Source organism: Abrus precatorius, unplaced genomic scaffold, assembly GCF_003935025.1.
Source record: "Abrus precatorius isolate BTA unplaced genomic scaffold, Abrus_2018 Scaffold2, whole genome shotgun sequence".
NCBI lineage: Eukaryota > Viridiplantae > Streptophyta > Magnoliopsida > Fabales > Fabaceae > Abrus > Abrus precatorius.
This window is the reverse complement of record NW_020874362.1, coordinates 35,038,524-35,053,775: the sequence shown is the minus strand read 5'-3', so window position 1 is coordinate 35,053,775 and position 15,252 is coordinate 35,038,524. Positions and strand designations below refer to the sequence as shown.

At 30.8% G+C, this 15,252-nt stretch overlaps 4 protein-coding genes across 4 annotated transcripts; 2 read left to right on the top strand and 2 right to left on the bottom strand.

The window, feature by feature from the left end:
- Nucleotides 1-474: 474 nt before the first annotated feature.
- Nucleotides 475-1,854, bottom strand: LOC113858810 (pentatricopeptide repeat-containing protein At1g55890, mitochondrial-like). Its single transcript, XM_027491570.1, has one exon. It carries the CDS (start codon nucleotides 1,812-1,814, stop codon nucleotides 684-686), a length of 1,131 nt encoding a protein of 376 aa, XP_027347371.1. The 5' UTR covers nucleotides 1,815-1,854; the 3' UTR covers nucleotides 475-683.
- Nucleotides 1,855-2,891: 1,037 nt separating this feature from the next.
- LOC113859918 (transcription factor DYT1-like) lies at nucleotides 2,892-3,875 on the top strand. The gene is made up of 4 exons (XM_027492578.1): nucleotides 2,892-3,089; nucleotides 3,232-3,411; nucleotides 3,485-3,661; nucleotides 3,795-3,875. Exons 1-4 carry the CDS (start codon nucleotides 2,892-2,894, stop codon nucleotides 3,873-3,875), a joined length of 636 nt encoding a protein of 211 aa, XP_027348379.1.
- Nucleotides 3,876-5,223: 1,348 nt separating this feature from the next.
- LOC113859917 lies at nucleotides 5,224-5,851 on the bottom strand. The gene is made up of 2 exons (XM_027492577.1): nucleotides 5,425-5,851; nucleotides 5,224-5,279 (listed from the first exon to the last, which is right to left on the bottom strand). Exons 1-2 carry the CDS (start codon nucleotides 5,849-5,851, stop codon nucleotides 5,224-5,226), a joined length of 483 nt encoding a protein of 160 aa, XP_027348378.1.
- A 6,956-nt stretch (nucleotides 5,852-12,807) lies between these two features.
- On the top strand, nucleotides 12,808-14,995 carry LOC113859916 (40S ribosomal protein S14-like). Its single transcript, XM_027492576.1, has 6 exons — nucleotides 12,808-12,873; nucleotides 13,376-13,495; nucleotides 13,582-13,627; nucleotides 14,127-14,212; nucleotides 14,406-14,535; nucleotides 14,752-14,995. The coding sequence occupies exons 1-6, from the start codon at nucleotides 12,808-12,810 to the stop codon at nucleotides 14,817-14,819; spliced, it is 516 nt and encodes a 171-aa protein (XP_027348377.1). The 3' UTR covers nucleotides 14,820-14,995.
- Nucleotides 14,996-15,252: the final 257 nt, after the last annotated feature.

Sequence of the window (15,252 nt, the reverse complement as noted above, 5' to 3'; positions counted from 1 at the left end):
ATGCAAACGTTGATGAGAGTGGGTTTACCACTGATGAGATGTGAAACCTTGCTAAATGACAAGATATAAAATAGGAGAAAAAATTCTTAAGTTAGTCCTGAAAATATTAACATGTCATTTCATTAAATTCGTAATACTACTTTAGTCCTTCACTTGGAAAACATTGACATCCTTTTAGATCTTTGCAAGATTTATCTAATAGCACAAATTTTCAGAAAATTAATATAGCAACACACTGATCTTAAGAAACCACAAACTAAGGTCTAGTAGGCTGTTGCCATCTGTTAATGTTCTTGACAATTTTTTTCTTCAATGTCCTTGTTTTATAATCGAATCTATTATATAATTCTATACAGCCTTCAAGAAGCCCTAGATAGAAGCAGGGGAACCAAAGACCTCCATATAAAATCTTGTATTTGCATGCAACCTGTAGGTACGTATTCCGTATTAAAACTGTTAAAGTCAAGTTCACAAAAAGTAAGAAAATTATTCATGCAGCGAGGGAAGTTTAATGGCTAATATCTAACCAGCAAAATGAACCCACTGCACATGCCACTTTCAAGCAACCAGTTCCAAAGCTCACAATGCCAAACAAAATCCATTTTCTAAGGCAATTGCCAATTCAGTCAAAAGCATATAAAGTGCAAGAGCAATAATAAAGTACTACTACACTTGGTAAAACTCTACTCATCCGCTGGTAAATTAAGCTTATAGCGACAGTACCGATTGGTTCTCCCTAGTTCCACAATCTCCTTTGCCTCTGAAATCATGGACTCACTCACCAGCTTATCCACCACAAGTTGCAGCAACGACGCGGCAACAAGGCGCCGGTTATTGAATCTCTCCTTGCACATCTCAATGGCTGTCTTCAAATCACCCTTCTCACAAAGGAAAGGAAGGAGAATAGCGAAAGTGGCCTTATGAGGGTCACAATCATATTTTGCAATTTCGCCAAACCACTTCTTAGCCTCATCCAAATTACCCTCATTCACAAAACCTTTGATCATAGCATTGATGCAAATAACGTCAGGCTTATGCCCCTCCTTCTCCATTTCCTTAAAAAACTCAACAGCTTCACCCGTTTTCTTCTCCTCAGCCAACCCCACCAACCTGGAACAGTAACTCCTTACATTAGGAACAACATTCTTCGCACCCATTTGCCCCCACAGTTTCTCACCATCCTCAAAACGACCCTTCGAGTACAACCCATCAAGCAAAGTATTAAACGTGATCAAATCAGGGTTAACACCCTTATCTTCCATCTCCTTAAGCACCGACAATGCTGAATCAAAAGAACCCATTTCACACAATGCCTTAATGAAAGTATTGTAAGACACCAAATCGGGTTCGATTTTAAGCTGGTTGGGAAGATCCCTGAAAAGGCGTTCTACGGAGCCGTGCTTCATGGAGTGAACATAAGCGGCCAAAAGGGCGTTGAGAGAGAGAACTGTGCGCTCGCAGTTTCGTTGAGGCAATTCGTCGAACAGCTTGTGCGCGTGTCTGTACATGCCGGCTTTGCCATAAAGGGAAATGAGGCGTGCGGAGAAACCCTCTCTGGAGATGTCGGAGTAGTTCTTTTGGTGTTCGATGATGTCTCGGATCCACCTGAACCGCTTGGCGCCGGCTAGGCGCCGAACCGTGACTTCGTAGATGCCGGATTTTTTTCTGAACCGGTCCACGTCGGAAGCTTTCTTGAACTTCTCTACCACGTTCTTTAAATTCACTTCATTGAACAGATCCTGCGAAATTGACTTTATGTTGCGGGTGGCTGGTTCTGTAGAGGTACACAGAGTTCGCTGAAGAACGCGATACATTGTGGCTTCTTTGTATTTCTCTTCTGTAACACTGGAACAAAAGAGTGTTGGGGTAAACAAGGTCTAATGAGTGTGCCGCACTACGTAAGAGGAGCCATTGTTTCTTCTATAATTGGGCTTGGAGCGTCCTCTATGGCCCAATCCGTTTCGATCGTTTTTTAGGTCCATAGTTGTTTTGGACGTGTTCCCGAAGTGAAATGACATTTTGTATTTTCACAAATAATAACAATAATAATGGCGTTTTGTATGAAACGATTGGTGAACAAAACATGCACACTTGTACTCCTTCGTAAGATTTTAATACTGTTGTTTTTTACAAAACTAGTGTTATTCTTCCCAATTATATGGCTTGTCAATTTATATCTGTATTCTCCAACATTTATTCAGTGTTTGGTTAAATTTTTTAGAATTTCATACTGCTGGAGTTTTATTTTACATGTTGAATCATTTTCATGCCGAAATTATTGATTGTTTTTCCCTTAGAGGAATTATGTAATATACATCCTTTATACATATTATATCTCATATTTCTTCTAAATAATCATATTTTATTTTCTATATAGTTAATTAATTCCATGTCAGGGAGTGTTTTGTGCCACGCATTTGTGCGTCTTGCCCTTGTGAAAGGCAGCACCCCACATGACTAGTTGGACTTACATATATCACGTTGAATATCTTCCTGTGCTCTAACAAACTCTCCTAACTGTGCCTTCGCAGTCAATTAGAGAACTGCAATTATAGCCTTACAGAACTCAAATCACTCAAATTTTTAACTACTCACATCTGAATAAATGATTTCTTCTAAAAAGTAATAATGTGACTCAGCATTGGATTTTGTAACAGAACTACTCACTCCAAGTCCAAACAAGTAAGTTGTAACTAACACTTGATTGGCCTAAACTCAATATCTTTCTCTCTCTCATAAGAAACGCCTGGATTAACTTGGGACCATGGAGAAGCCTCTCAAAACACATGATGCCTTTGTAAGAAACACTTAAATAGCAGCCACCCACTCGGTTTTCACTTTCAGTTTCTTCAATACCCTTTTTCTCCTTTGCTAAGACCCACTTTCCATAAATGGGACAAGTATATGAAGATAGACTATACGTGTCCTTAGATGAGTTAGGTTTTGATGCTGAAAACGCTACCAACAGGGGAAAGATGAGGAGAAATAACTATGATTATGACACCAAAGTCTTCAAATCTAAGAACCTTGAAACGGAAAGGAAGAGGAGGGAGAAGCTTAGTTCCAGGCTATTGATGCTGCGGTCTTTAGTACCCATCATCACAAATGCATCCACCTAAACTTTACTTTATTTAATGATTTATTCAATATTTTTTTTCCTTTTATTAGTTTTTAATTAGTACACTAAATGATGGAATGGAAATTAATTATGACTCCCAATTTTGATTTCAGATGAACAAAGCAACCATTGTTGAGGATGCCATCACTTACATCAACATGTTGCAAGACAAAGTTCAGAGTCTCACCCAAGAGCTTCAAGAAATGGAAGCAACTTCGGAGGAAATAACAGAGCCAAAGAGAGATGAATTTAATGCATCAGAAGAGATGAAGAAATGGGGAACACTGATTCAAGTTACTTCCTTTAATTAAATAAATCAATCTTCTTTATAATTAAAAAATTTTGACGTAGTTACTTTTTTTACAGGAAGAGGTTCAGGTGACAAAAATTGGTGGGAATAAAATGTGGGTGAAGATGATCATTGAGAAGAAAAGGGGAAGGTTCAAGAAATTGATGGAGACCATGAATACTTCTGGCATTGAGCTGATAGATACCAATGTAACAACTATAAATGGAGCCTTTCTTATTACAACCTGCATGCAGGTAATGACACTTGTAAAGCTAGGAATACAACTACATTATCATGAAAGGAGAATAATTTACAACACGCAAGTATATTATTTACTTTAATTTGAACAATATGCGTTTCTTAAGAAGTTGATTGGCTATTTTCCAGGGCTTGGACGAGAAAACACGTGAAGTTCAGCAAACCGAAGAGTTATTGCTAGATATAATCAGTGGCACACAGAGCAATTGAAAAGCTTAATTATTTCTTATTCATTCGTCCACCAAATTTAAATGGATTTTAATTTATATTATCATTGGGCTAACTTAACAGGCTTGGGAGAAATTCAAAACTATATATGCTTGCAAAGATAATTTTGTATAAACGTGTTGTATGCTTGTATGTAAGAACCACCAGCTGGCCACTAATGACGTCAAATATGACTCAGGAGCTTAGGGAGAATCAGAGCGAAAGGGAAGAATATTGGAGGCTAAAATCTTACAATTTGTGAACAATTTCATAATTTACCAAACTCCTTGCATCACCTAAATTACCCTCATTCACAAAACTTTGGCAAAAGAAAATTGACGCTAAAACGTTGAGGCTTGACACCCACCTTTTTAATTTCATGAAAGAATTCAACAGCTCATTCATTTGCTTCTCCACAGGCCACAGCCTACCCCACCAGCCTGGCATTGTAACTCCTCATATCATGAGCAACATGCCCCCACACCATGTGGCCCCACAGCATCTAAGTGATCAAATCAGGGTTCACAATACTCTCGTGCTTTTGAAATGATTTTTTTTTATACATTTTCAAAACAAGAGAGAAAAAGGACATGAGATTGTTTCATTAAAAAAGGTTAAACTAAAGAGGACAAAACATTATATTGTGTTTTTGTCCACACAGCAAACATATATTATATTTAAGCTTTCGAGTAGTCTGCCTAAGAAAATACACAAGTATAGTAATGAACAATTTATCCCCCGTGTTTAATATAAAGAATGAGTACTACTTCATTGTATAATTTATATCCTTTGGATAAATTAACAAATTTCTTAAATTCAAGATCTTTGAAGATAAGTAAAAAATTTTGGAATTAATAAAATCCTATTTGAGTCTTTAAAAAATATTCCTTTTTTTATATATGGATTTGGTTCCTTATAAATTAATTTTATCAATCTGCTCTCCAGGTTTAAATTCCTTTTATCTAAATAATGAAGACGAATGATAGGTGAAACAAACTTGATTGAACTTAAAGTACCGAAACATTGAAATTCTGGAATTTGAAAAACAAAGCAAATGACTACATATATATATATATATATATATATATATATATATATATATATAACATGTATTTTCTAGAATTGAATTAGAGTTCAACTCATAGTTTCAAAGTTGATCTTAACGGACGGAAGGTATTATTTCTTCTCTGGACGGTATAACATTGACAATCCAGTGAGTTGATGCAATTAGTGGATGGCATCATATTTTTCGGGTTTGCACATTTCTTCACACAACTCTTCCCAATGGAAAGAAAGAACCCAAAGTTGAAATACGGGACGAATCCATCCTTTCACACAAACTAACAGCCTTTCATCTCTGAATTTCAAAACCAACACCCTTCCTTCCTCCAATCTTAAGCTCAAGACCTGCATATTCCATATTCAATTTCTATATCAACACGTATTTTTTTCTCATTGCAAATAATAATAATAAACTCATGATTAAAATGTTCCATTGATTTCAAGACAAATCATAATTAATCAAGGACAGCCAATTAGACAGAGGAGGTACCTTGAGATCTACAAATTGGGGGGTCTTCAAACCGAGACAAAGAGAGGCGTTTATAGGCAAGACCAATATCAATAACAATGAGTCCAGACGATGGATCACTCACTATGATATCTTTCACAGGTAGCCACAAGAAAAGCTCTTCCCTCGACATGCCCTCTAACACTTTGAGTTGTCCAAAACTGAGGTTAGCCCTCACCACACTATCAAAGAACACTCTTGTTTCGTACTGAGCCAAACAGGGACGATCCAGGTGCACCTCCAAACCACCCGTGTGGTCCAAATTGTATGACTTTACACTCTGAGGGAAGAGCCCTGCTGGCAAGCCATGGCTATGGAGAACTTCGTGAAGAGAAGAATCTGCTGCCAAAGGAAGGAGAAGAACGAGGAGGAGGAACATGGGAACAGAGGATCTGGGTGTCAGCGACATTGTGACGAGGTAGAATGTCATGATTTGAGAACAGTGCTTTTCAGGTTTTTAAGGTTTTATTTTGAAATTTGTGCACTGATTGATGTGACAGAAATGTTGTTTCGAGCCAAAATGGACCCTCAGTGTTCATAGCATCTGAGTTGGCATCAATGGTCACCGAGATGACCGTTATACCCTTGCGTTTCTGATGTATAGCTGGGGAATTGAAACCGGGAAGCACATAGATTTGAAATTTCAAAGTTGGAAAGGGAATACAATTAAAGGAAAATGTTCTTTTTTATTAGTTGGTATACATATCTAGATATTTTAATATTTAAATAGAAATAGGAAAAATAGAAAGAAATTAAAAATATAGAAAATAATATAATGCAATTGACCGAATATTAATCACAATATATACAAGTATCATCATTTTAATAGAATAAATACACACTCTTAGAGCACAAAACATTTTGCTGAAGGATATTAATCTTACACCATACATTCAGAAAAGCTAAAAAGGAAAAGAAATATAGAATAATTTATAATTAGACAGCAATTAATATTAAAAAAGTATATTATTAATGCATTCTATTTACATTTTATATTATTAAACAATTAATGATGGGTTATGGGTGAAAAATTCGGAAAGTGAAAAATATTTTCGAACATTTAATTTATCCGTGGTTAAAGGATGCTAATGAGATAGAAAATTCAATACTTCATAAAACATGAAGAATTTAATATGTCGTCACATGCCTATCGCATACACAACGAAAATCTTAAGGAGAGGATGCCAAAAAAGATGTGCATTCTTCGGACATTCAAAATATCTTAAATGAGATAAGAGACCTAATTAGAATTTCATCTAATTGGAATTTCTATTACAGTAATCTTCCCGAGAGACTACTTTAAAAACGGCTAGGATTTCTTAAAACATTTCTTTTTAGGTTGTTTTTGGATAGGATATTTTAAAAATTTTATAATTTATGTAGTTGAATAGAAAAAAAAAATTAAAATACTATAAAATTATAATTATATAATTTTTATATCAAATAACAAAATTAAAATTACTTAATTTTAGAGAATTCAAAAATTTATCTTTACTTAATCTTTTATGTTTATTGTTCTTAAGTTTTTTTCATACTTGACTCCAAACATCTTTTATTATTATTTTCATTTTTTTTAAAAAAATTAAAATTTCTAATACATAAAAGTAATGCAAAGTTTTGATATACCAACTTTACATAAAATTTATGTTAGTTGACATGAAACATAATCCAAATAATCCGCATGTTAACTTTATCATCTCATAACAGTCCATCTCCTTGATACTCGAACTTTTATAGAAAAAAGGCCTACTTTTTGAATCACAGACCCGTGTTAATACTTTGCCGGAATAGCTAGAGGATAGACCAATTGAATTGGGCCATGAGCTTTCTATGGGCTACTGAAGGCAACTTCTTAGTAGTCGATTTCTTTAAATGCAAACCACTAACGTTAATCGATAAAGAATTGAAGGTATTATAGTTTGAAGTCATGTATGTAATGGATGGAGAGAGACGTTGATCATTGAGTCTCGATATTAGGTGCAAGTTACATCATGACATTAATAAATCTAAAACCCATAATGCCCAACTTGTATGTCAATGATAATTTAATTGGGAAGAACAAACAGGGAAAAGGAACGGTACTTAGCAAATAAAACTGAGAAAGAACGAGTTATTATATAAGTAGTTCAACTGAACCTGATTATTTATACTATAGGGACGTTCAAATAATAATTAAGAAAGAAGAAGCACCGGCAAACAAAGAAAACATACCAAATTAAACATTGTTTTATAGTCGTCAAAACAGTTTATCAATTGCCGCATCGCGTTGAACCAATCAGCCTATGTCACACTAATTGATTATTTAACTTCGGTCTTTTCCTTCCTGTCAATGTTATCTTATATTTTCTTGTTTTTGTTTTAGGCACAATGATTACCATTCTCTTATCCTTTTCTAACTATCAAAGCTGTAAATTTATAACTTCTAACAATGAAATTAATTAAAATTTCTAAATTAATTTATCTTAAATTATTTTGAGGGACATATAGTATTATATTAATATAATATTAAAATTAAATATCACTTATTTTATCTATTTATTTATTTACTATCAATTAATTAACTAAATAATTATACAGAAAAAAAAATTTCATGCATATTTTTTAACATAAAATATTATAAAAATATATATTTAAAATACATAAAACTAAGAAAAATGATTCTTATAATATAAACTTGAGCCATCCATTTTAAATAAATTTATAGATTATCTTATTATTTGTTTAATCATATGAAATTTGTTTAAACTAAATCTTAATTATTAATTATAATATTATCAAATTTTAACTTGAATTGTTTTCAAAATTTTAAATTTTAAAACATCTTATTAATAAAAATGTTTAGAGATTAACGAATATATGTAAGGTTTTAATTGTGTAAAATGTAAGTTATTTTTTTCAAAAAAAATTGAAAGATACAAATAATAACAAGAAGAATATTAATTATTAACTTTTGAAATCTAAATGTTTCTTTAAATAACTTATAAAAAATTAATTTTAAAAAATATAAACTATTTTATTTTATATTTATCAATTAATCTCCAACCCTTGCAAGATTGGTTCGCGATAGTTTTAGTTTTTCAAACTCTCACTCACTCAAAACATGATGGTGTGTTATAATCTGAATAGATGAGCAGATTCAATGATCTAAAATAAATGAGCTTATGAAATACTTATACAACTTTGTCCAGCTTATGAAATAATTATACAACTATGTCCGTTATAGAGTCCAAATCGTAGAGTACTGGTCCAAAAAATCAGCAAGTAACATTTGTATCATAAACTGAATGTCGAATAATGGAAATAATGGATTATATTATGTTCCTGGAAAATAAGAACTAGAAACTCTAAAAAAGAATTGCTAACATAACAAATTTATTTCAAACATAAAAACATTCCTTATAAATTTGATATTCAATTTTACTTCAAATTTCTAATTATTTGTCACAAAAAAGTTTCTATCGTACTAAAATTTTTGCTTCATGAATAGATTTTTCACTTTCAATCTTTTAGTTTTTCTTTAATATAGTAATAATTTATCTCCCTTAAATGTGTTTTAAGTAAGCGATCTTTAAAAGGTGTTTTTATTAAGTTATTTAATAGAACTAATATAAAAGATTATTATGAAAAAATATATTTTTAAGAATATAAATTAATTAAAAAAATAAAAGACAAAATTGAAACTTATCCTATAATTAGAAGATGAAAAAACCATTTTTTTTTTATAATATTAGTTTAAACTTACGACAATAACTCTTTCTTTGTAGACAAAATAAAATTAAATGATATCTAATTATTTATTAACTAACCTAACATTATTATTAACTAATTAAGGATGTATGTGGAACAAATTGTGACAAGTTGTTTGACTTAAAATTGAATATGATTAATTTTTTTTATTTAAATCTACCTAAATCAAGATCAGATAATAATATTGAATCAAGATTAGGTTAACACAATTTATGAATAAATATATCAATTTTAAGATTATGTGTGGCTAAATTATTGAATTAATGAAGTATAAAATTAAAATATATTTTACCTTGTATATTTTTAAAAAATGTCATTATAAATATGTTGATATGCAAAATATATTTTTTATTAATCTTAAAATTTATCATTAAATACATTATATTTTAACAAGTATAAATTTTTAAGAAAATAGATGATATAAAGCTAACTTAGAACAACCTGAATTATAATTTGAACAAACTCCTCCTTAAAAAATATCGAGTTTAAATTTGAAAACTTGAACTTGTGATTTGTAAAGACTAACCTCACACTAGGTCAGAGTAGTGGAATGAAACAGGTTATAAACACCCCAGTTACTATTATTATTTTACTGCTATTACCAAATATAATAATATAGTAATAATAATAATAATAACATAGTTGTTACTTTTTCTGTTATTATAATTGCTACTAATACTTTTACTTTTGCTATTATTAATTTTTTAATTATATCTTGCTATCTGTATTACCATTTCTATTGTTGTGGTTAATACAACTATTTTTTCTATTCTCCTTTTTTTATTATTATTTATGTTGTAAAACAATTTAATTTTTGCTTTTCATATTATAAGTAATAATGTTCATGTAAACATGACGGATTGAAGCTTTAAATTTGGAACATAAATTATATTAAACCCTATAAATTATAGCTTAACCAAATTTATTTTCACCTCTAATAAGTGTGAATACACACTTAACATTTTCCATGAAAATCCAAAATCTTAATAGTTAATTAGCTTGTGTTTAGAATAAATTTTAATGGTATTTCAAATATAATTCTTTTAGTGATAAAATAATTAATTAAAGTAATTTTATAACAATAAATAGTGTTATTTTACTGGGTAAGTTAATAAAAAATGAACAAGGAACAGCCACGTTGACTGAGCAGTTGCTTTCGTGAGAAGAGAATGCCACGCGCGCACGCTTTAGGTTGTGTCTATTAGCACTTCTTTCTCTCTCATATAATATACGTGTTACAGTAAACTTACTAATTTTTTATAAATATTAAATTTATTAAATTAGTATTGAATAAAATGATATGTTCATATATAATAAATTTTAAATACATGAAATATTTGTAAATATATATTTTATAAACAATATATATATATATATATTGAAATATATATATTAAAATTTAATAAATTTTTTGTTTGTCAATTTTTTATATTGGTGAAATTTATTGTTTACAAATAATTCATCAGCAAAATAATTGTGATCAAAATTACTTTAAATAATAACTATTTATAAATTTATTATATATATATATATATATATATATATATTTATTGAAGAAACTTCATCTTATTTGAATAATTATAAAAGAAATTTTATGCTACCTCTAATGAAATTCCAGCTCCACAAAATGTGACATTAAAAAATAGTTTTTTTTTTAAGAATCACCACTTTATTAAACATAATTTAGAGTATAAGAAGTACTCTAATTTGTTATAACTTTAAAAGGAATTAACAATACATGTCAATGAATAATTAATTCAATTCACATACATAATTGATCTTTTAAAGACTTGCTTTTTATATATCTCTCATTATTTAGGACCATATTCACCTTTTTTTTGGCTTCTATTGAATCGAGAAATAGATTTTGATTGTCCATATTTTTTTTATTGAATATATAAGATATCCTCCGAATAATTCAAATTGAACCAATTAGATGTCTGACTCGAACCTATATGACATGACGCTACAAGTCACTTCCAAGAACTATACATAATAGAATTAAACATTTTCCTATCATTTAATACACTGTTATTGAAGAAAATATTACTCTACTGAAATTAAATTGTCTATACTATTGCAAATCACAACAATACAATTCTCTTCTAATTTTTTTTTTTCACATTGGATTCCACACATGCTCAGTAATGTCTCGTATAAATTTTCAAGTAAGCATAAAATGACACTAAACCAATTAAACACTATGTACCATAGTCTCATAAAGATATCATAATGCAAAAAGAGATATAGTATGTCCTCATTTTTGGTATCACACAATTCACAAGCTTTTGAGGGAATCATCAATATACGTTTAGTCAAATTTTTTCTTACTAAAATTGCATTTGCAGCAGACGCCAAATAAATATTATTACCTTTCTTGACGCACTGACTTTCTAAATTTTGTGTAAGGCCTGCATTAGACATAGCTCCAAACTTTTACTTGCAATGAAAAAATAATGAATGTAGTGATAAGCGGATTGCACACTATATTTTTATTACCATAACGCTTCCAAATCAACATGTCACTCACATTTTTTCTCGACTTCTTATCCTCCGTAATCTTCCACAACTATTATTGTAAATCCTCCTCTCATAAAAATAATTATCTTCTCCAAGAAAATTTTCACAACCGTTGACTTATTTCAAATCGTTAATTATCTACCACTCATGCCTCCTTATTAGTCGTTGATGAGAATATTAGGTATAAATTTGTCAGTGTAATATTTTTTGCCTATTTATTCTTATAAAAACTAAAGAACAATCATCACCAAATACTCGTATGACATTAGAATCTATCCATCCATCAGCTTGCTTACAGGTTTCACATCACGTCGTTCTACTAGTCTAAAGCATTATGAGCTATCTCTAAAAAAATTAACACATCAACAAATGATCTATTTCACCCTCACATCATATAACTTATATGAAATTTAGAATTGTAACGGGTTGGAGTACCTGTTATACTCTAAATTGTCTTTAATAAAATGTTGATACTTAACAAATATTTTTTTTATTAAATCTAACAATATTTTTCTAACTAATCCAATGAAGTCCTACTTAGTGATATCACTATTTTATTTTAAAATTTGAAAATAAAAATTTAGAAATATATTTAAAAATTGATTAAAAAATAATGAAATTTTAAATATATAATTATTTTTATAGTACTTATAATATATTGTATATTATTAAATTAATTTTTTAATAAAAAGATAAGTAAATTATAATAAAATATATAAAATTTATTTAAGTGAAGATAAATTTTAAATAAAATTTATGAAATTTTTTATTATTAAAATTTAAAAGGTTTAAAGTCACTTCTATATATTCCACACACTATATTTTTTTACCAATCATATGTTAAGTAACCTAAGCTTAATTTAACTCACAGTTTAAGCTTTAAATTTTATGTTGGAATTAATTCTAGACTTTTTGATCCTATCCTTCGTGACTGTGTCTAATATAGAATTTGAAATGACCTGAATGCAAGTTGAGGGTAAAGTTGCACCTTTACCCAACCTGACAACAGCTTGAAGCCCAAGCTCGAATTATAAGTACGCGGCCCATCCAAAATCACTTATATTCTCTTTTGGGTTTGAAGGGAAGGGCCCAAGTCCAATGGCAAATCCTTTATTCCCACATCAAAACCCTAATCCACCGCCTCATATTAAGGGAAAGCCGTCTGTCTGCACTCTGATCTGAACTCCGAAGGCTCATCCAAAAACCCTAGAGAGCATCAGCCATGGTATCTAAGCTCTGTACTTGACTTTTGTGTTCAGTTTAGAAAGTCAAATCTTGTTGCTTCTAATTGCCGGAACATTTGTAGTCTTTTTCATATGTGCTTTGCTTGCATTGAAATTTTAATTTTTAGTAGATTTTTTTTGCCGAGCATTAGAGTCTTTTGATCTTAATTTGTCATGGTGATTGAGCGTCGAATTTAATTTGATTTAGATTTTGGAACCTTGTCTCTGTTTCTTCATTTAAGATCTGATTAGTTAACTGAACTCCATTAAAATTAATAGCTGGTAAAACGAAATTGAAGGGGTTGGTGTAGTAATTCTTGAGAATGAGTCGATGATGGACCTTTCTTAAGTAAAGTGAAGTTGTTGATAATTTTTTCTTGTTTAATCTTTGGGGATGCATGATGCATTCAATTTTCTGACAAGTTGTGGTTTTTCTACTGTAGTCAAAGAGAAAGGTTAGGGAGCCAAAGGAGGAAAATGTGACTCTTGGTCCTGCTGTCAGAGACGGTGAACATGTTTTTGGTGTGGCTCGCATCTTTGCATCATTTAATGACACCTTCATTGTGAGTATATTCAGATTTTTAGTTTCATCCATTTTGAATCAGGTTTCGGAATTCTTGTTATAATTGGATTATTTGTGTGATTGTAGCATGTGACTGATTTGTCTGGAAGGGAAACACTTGTCCGCATTACTGGTAAGTGTTTTTCTCTTTACATTGCTTGGAAGGAAACCCTGAATTGATTCAGCTAAGATTCTTGTTAAGTGGCTACATATTCTTGTTAAGTTTTGAATTGTTTTTTAATTTTTGATATAGTTCCATAATCAATCTAAGTCAATCTATTATTTTTTAAATTAGAATGTGAGTGTGTTCTTTTTTCCCTAGCATTTCCTTCCGCAAATTGTATCACTTTTTTGCAAGACTTTTATGTGTGGGCTGAGGAACTCTGGCTCTGCCAAACTGTTTAACTTTGAACTAGTTCTTGACCTAAGGTTTATTTTGAAAGTGAAGATTTATTGTTATTTTTAATTTTGTTTTACATTATCTTTATAGATGTTCACAATCTGCAAAACAAAACTTAGTTTCCATTTTTGTTTCAGTCAACGTTATTAAGTGTGTGATTTTCTTACTGAATAATGTATACAGTGCTGTGGTATTCTCTTGTGTAATTTGCTTCTTTGCTTTTGACCTTCAGGTGGAATGAAGGTTAAAGCTGACAGAGATGAGTCATCTCCATATGCTGCTATGCTTGCAGCACAAGATGTTGCTGCCAGGTGTAAGGTAATTTAATTTATTATTGCCTAGTTATTCATGTTTACTTTTATGGTCAGAGGGTGCTTTTCATCAATAATTTGGTAAAATGCTAATCGTTTGATTGTCTTGATTTCTAACGAGTATCGATTGTAATTTCATATTGATATATTTTCTGCATAATGTCGAATTCTGTTGATTTGATTCTGGGGGTTCTGAGCAGGAGTTGGGCATAACTGCTCTTCATATTAAGCTACGCGCAACTGGGGGTAACAAGACAAAAACACCTGGTCCTGGTGCTCAGTCTGCTCTACGAGCCTTGGCTCGATCAGGAATGAAAATTGGTCGCATAGGTATATTTTCAGGATATCTTTCTAAGCTTGATTTGCCTCCAATGTTTAGCAGTTGTTATGCTACGTCTTTCTGTTTTGTTTGAGTTATATATAATGAAGTAATTTTATCCCTGTTTACTTTATTTTTCTTTTTGTTATGCATATGTCAATCTATTTCTTAGTTAGGTTTTCTGATCTGTTTTAATTTCTATGACTTTATTTTAAAATAAATTTCAGAGGACGTGACCCCAATTCCTTCAGATAGCACCCGTAGAAAGAGTGGTAGGAGGGGTAGAAGGCTTTGAGGTTGCTATTGTACGTGGATGGAGCTATCTTTTTTGTCACCGTGTTTTGTTTCTCTTGCCAGACTTTATTGTGGCATTTTGAATTTTAGCTTAATCTGTTTTTTTAACTTTATTGTACTTGACTCAATGTGTTCGCCAACTATTTTATGCGAGTTGATTTAGATATTATAGTCATATTGAAAGTTCTTGTTACTCTGATTTTCATCTCTTGCATATTTGATAAATGTTTCTCGTCAATCTTGGTTCGATGAACTTTTGTACTGTTCCCGCCGTCTGATATAATTAATAATACTCGTACTCCTTAAAGGTCTTCTTACAATTGCACAAGTATTATACCGTAAAATTCAGTCTTTTAGGTGTAATACTGAACTTTGTATTGATATTTTTTTTTCTTAATTTCAATATCTCTTTGAAATTAGATTAAAAGAAGTTT